A 6,933-nucleotide genomic window follows, 5' to 3' on the forward strand; every position below is an offset into this window, starting at 1 on the left:
TATATATACATTTGTACAGTATTTACATAGGTCAATAGGTATTAGGGGAGATAACGGGTACCCTTGTATCATAACTCCCCCGTAACACATCTCGTAAACTAATAACAATAAGGAAATAAAAAATACTACCAAAGCAACCGTGAACCGAATGAGAGTTTATCATACAGCTAGAGAACAAGATTACAAAAATGTGAAGTAACATAATTAAAACTAAAGTAAAACAATTATTCCTTCATTTACAAAGACGAAGTAAAACTCCTCTTACAACCTAGGACAGAATCTACACATTACATATTAGAATAGGAAAAAATAATAAAGAACCATCTCTTACATACACAAAAAAAGATTGTGCACCCCACCCTGTATGGAAAGTTTCCCTGGTATTAGGAAGGAGGCACTCCAGGTCCCTAGGTGGTGACATATCAAGAAGTTTTAATTGCTCAAGGTGAACCGTCCTCCTTTTCCGTGGTTCACTCAACTTTCTATTGTGACAACGTTGTGCTGTCGAAAAGTAATCACCCGAAATGGGCCCCCATAGCGCAATACCTCCTTTCCGCGATTACTTCCTAATTTGCGGTATACGATGGTCCCAATTTTAACTACCACCATTACATCTCTCAAATTGAGGCGAGAAACTCAGGCAGACACTACAACCCCCTATGGTGTCCTGTATCGTTCAAAGTATCCCCCGCCAAAAATATTTTCGCTTGAGAGCCTTAACGTTTCATTTAGACCCCGATGGTTCGTTTTGTCCTGGTGATAAGCAAGGGTAACTTCTTTCTGCCGGTCTTCATCTCTAATAATTTTCACCATTAGCGTACACCGAAACAACATCCGATCGACGCTTATTTGCTCTGACCGCCGCAGCCTCTTAAACTTATCCCAGATGACGGCGTTACCCACGTAAATGTGGTACGTCCTCCCTGCTTTAGAGGCGTCTTTAAGGGCTCTACAAATTTGATCCCCCTTGGCCCCCGGTGCCGACCAAATAGTTGACATTTCGCTGTTCCCTTTTCCCCCATATTAGATTTTCATCAGACCCGGTGTCCTAGTTTTCCAGACGATCTGGCGGGACTTATCATTAATTATTTCCTCCGATTCCCCCATCTCCGTGGGTCTGTCTCCTTCCGAGCTCCCGTCTTCCGATGGTAGAATTCCCTCGCTCTGTCCCGATATATCCTGGGTCTCATCCTCCCCTGGTGTCCACTCTCTTAAGATCTGCCGGACATCGCCCGATAGCGCTGCTTGCTCTTCTTCTATATCGTTTACTGTAATCGAGCCGTGAGGGCCAGTCGGCCATGACATTCTTCTTTCCCGGCTTGTACACTATTTCCATATAGTACTGCCCAAGGAGTTCCTTCCACCGTGGACCCTTGCTGACGACTCCTCGAGTTTCCCCATCCATTGAAGTGGACGGTGGTGTGTATGGACTCGAAACGAAAACGTAGGGTCTAAAATGGTCTACTGCCCCACCAAGCAATTCCCGTTTGAGAGCACTGTACCTCGACTCCGCACTCGTCAACCACCTGATGCCATACGCGACCGGGGGCTCCCTACCCCTCCCTTCGCCCTTTTGGGACAGCACTGCTCCCAGCGCGTATTCGCTTCGTATCGCGTCAGTTGTAATAGTGAAGGTCTTCTGGAAGTCTGGAAACGCGAATATCGGTTCTTTTTGGAGTTCCTTCATACAACGTCGAATGTTATCTTCAATCGTCAGCGTAATTATAATCTTGGAACCTTTTTTTTAACAAGTTATTGAGCGAGACCAACCTATCCGTCATTTCCGGGACAAAACGTCGGTATAGTTAAGGCCCCCAAAAGTCTGCGATTACCTTTTACATCCCTGAGCACTACCATCATCAACAACGCCTCAACCTTATGCACATCGGGCTTGACCCCTCCTATGATATCGTGTGTCTCAAGAAGTTTACTTCCCTTTCCCTCCAACGTCGACTTCTCCTGCGACAATGTGAGAAAAAATTGCCAAATTCTCCGAAACAGCACCCTCAAGTGCGCCACATGTTCCTCTTCGGATTTGCTAAAGATCATAAGGTCATCCATATACAATTGGCATATCGATTCGTCGATGCTTCGTAGGAACTCATCCATGAGCCGTTGGAACGTGATAGGGGCGTTTTTCAATCCAAACGGTATCCGCATAAACTCATAGTGATCTCTCTCGAACGTGAATGCCGTCGTATGTCGGTCCCTTCGATGCATCATTATCTGGTGGTATCCCACTTTGAGATGCTGAACATCTTTGTGACCCTCCCCCCCCCAACTGTCCAGTATGTCCTCAAAACGAGGGATCGGATATTGTTCGCCTATGGTATTCTCGTTTAATTTGCGGTAGTCTATCACCACCCGATATTTCTCTGACTGATCCTCCGGCGCATCCTTCTTACGAACTGCCCACAAACGACTGTTACACGGCGACGTACTATTGACTATGTTCCCATGTTCTTTGCGTTTCTCTAACTCCTCCCGGATATGATGGTGAAGCGCCTGCGGATACCTTCTCTCTTTCACGTACGTGACCCTTTCTGTTTTGAGTGTTATATGGTGCAAAGTTTTCCCCAAACAAAAAAAAAATATCCCGAAATTCCGATTGAATGAAGTGACGCCAATCTTTCATGCAATAGAAATCGCACCTCCTCACTCCTCTTGACCCTATGGCAACAAAATTTCGTTCCCTCAGTTGAGTCATGACACTTACCCCTGTTCAGTCTCAGACTAGTCCTCACTTTCTCCAACAAATCACACCCGACAATCAAATGATACTCCCGCAGCGTGCTATTCACCACGTGTACTACAAGAGTACCCTCGCTCCCCATTTACTCAGCCCAATTTCAGTTGGGATCAAACTGGGGTAAGTGGTAATTTAATTTTTTTTTTAATTTATCTCTGATTATGAAGATGTATTGAATAAATTATGTTGATTTTTTTAAAAATTGTATAGATTCTTGATTTTATTTTTGTTTTGCTTTACTTTTAGTTTGTAATAGAGTTTATGAGGACTGTCAATCTTTTGTTTTGTTTATTGTGTATACTTTATTTATTGTAAATAGTGATTGTTGTTATATTTTATATTATTTTTATTGTATAGTATAAGTTTACGAGGATTGTTCCTAAACTGGTGGGGGGAGTTACAGCCTTAGTCAGCTGTTATTTCAATGTCAGGTGATCAGCAGATCAATGATGTATATATATATATATCTTATTCTGTACACAATAGTGTTAACGAGGATTGTTGGTAAACTGGCGGTGGGAGTTTCAGTCAGGTGGTGTAACTCAATATCAGCTAATCGAATAGCATATATATAGCAGATACCAAACTTGACTCAACAAAGATCAGTCTTTGAGTAACAACCGAGTTGGTCAGTTCTCTCTACCTCTTCTCTTTTTTATTGTTTGTGCTCACAAATGTTTAATTTATACATATTTATTTAACAACTTACTATCAAGAATATATAATTTAAATATTAAATTGTATTATATAAATTCTTCTTTATTACTATATATACGTAGTATGTGAATATTTCAAATGAAGTTCACTGCTTGTTGAGATGGCCTCCTCATAGTGATTCTTCATAATTATTTTCAAATCCATAACTTTACAACTTCACTTGGATAAGCTTAAAATATTTTGGTCGGAACATTATTTTTTATTTGATAAGGATCACTATAAAACAATTCAGTGATTATTTATATTTCCTAAATTATCCTATTCACCTTATATTGATTTTTATAATTGTTAAATAACACTTGCATGTGATACACGTCTTGGCCTTGCTAATGCTCAGAAGGAACTGTTGGATCCGTTTGCTTAGTTTATGAATCATATTACAATTGACAATCTCATTTTAATACGCACTTTTACTTAATTACACCCTCTGTTTATGTTTAAAATAGTTTTTGAAGCCTTTAAAAACTTAATCTACTATTTACTAAATTACACGTTTTATAAGCACTTATAATTGTTATATATCGCTAATTACATGCGAATGGTAAACGGTGTATGTTTTATCTAGACTGTCAGGTCTCCTAACAAAAATCATTCTAGTGTTAAACATTTAAATTTTAAAATGTATTGCTTAAAAATTAAAAAATATTCATTTCACAAAAAAATGATCAAATAAATGTTATTTATCAATGTAATGATTTGATATGTCATTTAAGCCCATTTTTCTAAAGGAGTTATTTATAAATCGCAAATATTTCTTGCAAAAATTTAGACTTATGGAATAAATTGTAACTCCTTAAGTATAAAACATTCTTTTAACGCCAGGACAACAATGATTTCTCCACACTATTGATATTAATCAATTTTCGTAAAATATTCAGATTTAATTGTACAATTTTCCATGTCTCTGTTTTTTTGATTTTATATGATAAAAGACGTAAAATATCACTACAATATATATTCATAGTATTTTTTAAATTTGAATTCATCAATCTGCAATCAACTAGCCATTATATTTCAATTCAATTAAGGGCGTATGACATACTTATATAAAGTAATGATTTGTTAAAGTGCATTTGTTTTTACAGGAAAGCTGGGGAGTTCATTAAATCTCTAAAAACTGCTAAAAAAAAAAAAAAATCCAACAAATGCTACGAAATCGATCTAAATGTCAAAGAACACTGGTTAAAGGAGTTCGAAAGATTGCTAACAGCTAAAATAACTGATTATCTAGTGTCATTGACTTGTGCTACACGTTCAAAAAGAGTTGAGACAATTGCTGAAAATATACTAAATCAAATGTGCGGAATAACTGGGGAATGGTGTACTCTCAATGATCCTCAAAATAAGGTGCAAAGAATCCAAGTATTTTTGGCAGAAAGGTTTGCTGTATGGTTAACGCTTCAATTGGAAAAGGCGGACAAGAAAATTTGTGAAGAATATACTAAATGGCCAAGCCCAGAAACAGCAAAGAAATCGTCAACTGTATTATCATTTAAATCAGAAACTGAAGCACCAAAAAAAGAGAAAGATCCTACTAAGAAACAAAAAAAACCACCACGGAAGGAAGAAGAAGAAAAACCAAAGATAGAAGATGAAAAAAAAACGAAAGAAGAGAAAGAAGGACAGAAAGAGCCCGATGAGGAAACTCATAAAGTCGAAGATGAAAAAACTAAAGAGGAACCGAAAGAAGAAGGGGATAAATCAAAAGAGGAAGATGATGAAAAGAAAAAGAAAGAAGAAGATGCAAAACTGAAGGAGGAAGAAGAAAAACAGAAGGAGGAAGAGGAAAAAAAGAAGGAGGAAGAGGAAAAAAAGAAGGAGGAAGAGGAAAAAAAGAAGGAGCAAGAGGAAAAAGAGAAGGAGCAAGAGGAAAAAGAGAAGGAGCAAGAGGAAAAAAAGAAAGAGGAAGAACAAATACAGAAGAAACTTGAAGAAGATAGACTAAAGGAGGAAGAGGAAAGAAAAAAGGAGGAAGCGGAAAAACAGAGAGAAGAAGAGGAAAAACAGAAAGAGGATGAAAAAAAAAAGAAAGAAGAAGAAGAAAAAAAGAAAGAGGAAGAGGAACAAAAGAAGCAGGAAGAAGAAAAACAGAACAAACTAGAAGAAGAAAGACTAAAGGAGGAAGAAGAACGAAAAAAGGAACTAGAAAAGCAAAAACAGGAAGAAGAAGAAAAAAAACAAAGGGAAATTGAAGAACAGAAAGCGAAAGAAGAAGAAGAAGCAAAACAAAAAGAACTCGAAGAGCAAAAACAGAAGGAAGAAGAGGAAAAAAAGGAGGAGGAGGAAAAAAAGAAGGAGGACGAGGAAAAACAGAAGGAGGAAGAGGAAAAACAGAAGGAGGAAGAGGAAAAACAGAAGAAACTTGAAGAAGCAGAAGAAGAAGAAAAAAGGAAGCAACTTGAAGAGGAAAAACCGAAGGAGAAAGAGGAAGCGGAAACAGAGGAAAAAGGTGAAGATATTGATGCACAGGAAACGCCAACAGAAGATGTTGGCATCGATGAATCTGCTACAGGAGACGTACCAGGCAAAGACCAAATCGAGGTTGAAGAAGACACAAAAATGAAAACAGAGCCCGATACATTAACTGAGGATGAATCAGTGCGAGATGCTATAACATCAGAAGAACCACATATTATACCTTCTGCACCATCAGGTGTCAAGACGATAGGTGCGTACCGTGTTACAAAAAACAAAGAAGGATGTTACTATGAGGTAAAAAAAATAGAGCAAAAAGAAATATGTAACCGGACTAAAATCGCTCGAAAAAAAAGAGTAGCTATGATTGCAACCACTGTTTGTGAACGCCCAAGAACTTCTAAACCAATAAAAACTTCTGCAGATATGAAAAAGTGGTCAAAGTGGGCTACAGATGTTGTGAATTTTGTTGAAAAGTGGTCCAGTTGGATTGAAAATACCAGTAAAGAGGTAGACGCACATAATGGAGATCAACAACCAAGTGATGATAATAATTACAAAAAAATAAAGGAAAAAACTGAAATTAGGGCTTTGGAACTGAAGAGAAATAAAAAATATATTAAACAATCATCAAAGGAATGGAAAAAAAAATTGATATATGAATTATGAAAATTTTAAAATAGTTAGGCATTCGTTTTGTGTCACTATGGTCTCCAATGATAGTGTTTGAATTAATTAAAACGTTTTCATGATTGAAACTCGTGATAATTTCACAATATGTAGAAATACAATACACTTCTTCACTTTTAAAATTTGTGTTAGAAAGTTATTTTGGTATACATTTTCTAATATCTTGTTGGGAGACTGAAATTATAATTCAATTAAAATAAATTACAACCAAAATTCCAACACTATTTATTAAAAACTTCAAGTGTGCAACAAAACTGTTATTATTGTCAATAATAATTTATCATAAATGTTTTAATTTAATAGATTGTCTCTGATGATGGCCTGATCGACCGAAGCATTGGACACTTGAAGTTATTAATAAA

General features: G+C 37.1%; 1 protein-coding gene across 1 annotated transcript in view; it reads left to right on the forward strand.

The window, feature by feature from the left end:
* LOC106679092 (golgin subfamily A member 6-like protein 26) overlaps positions 1–6,693 on the forward strand; it is a 21,897-nt gene extending 15,204 nt beyond the window's left edge. Inside the window, exon 5 of the mRNA XM_067051841.1 lies at positions 4,552–6,693. Coding sequence (XP_066907942.1) covers positions 4,552–6,550 — 1,999 coding nt within the window. The 3' untranslated portion in view covers positions 6,551–6,693. The remainder of the gene's footprint in view (positions 1–4,551) is intronic.
* The last annotated feature ends 240 nt before the right edge of the window (positions 6,694–6,933 follow it).

Source organism: Halyomorpha halys, unplaced genomic scaffold (assembly GCF_000696795.3).
Source record: "Halyomorpha halys isolate HHAL.00 unplaced genomic scaffold, Hhal_1.1 Scaffold177.1, whole genome shotgun sequence".
NCBI lineage: Eukaryota > Metazoa > Arthropoda > Insecta > Hemiptera > Pentatomidae > Halyomorpha > Halyomorpha halys.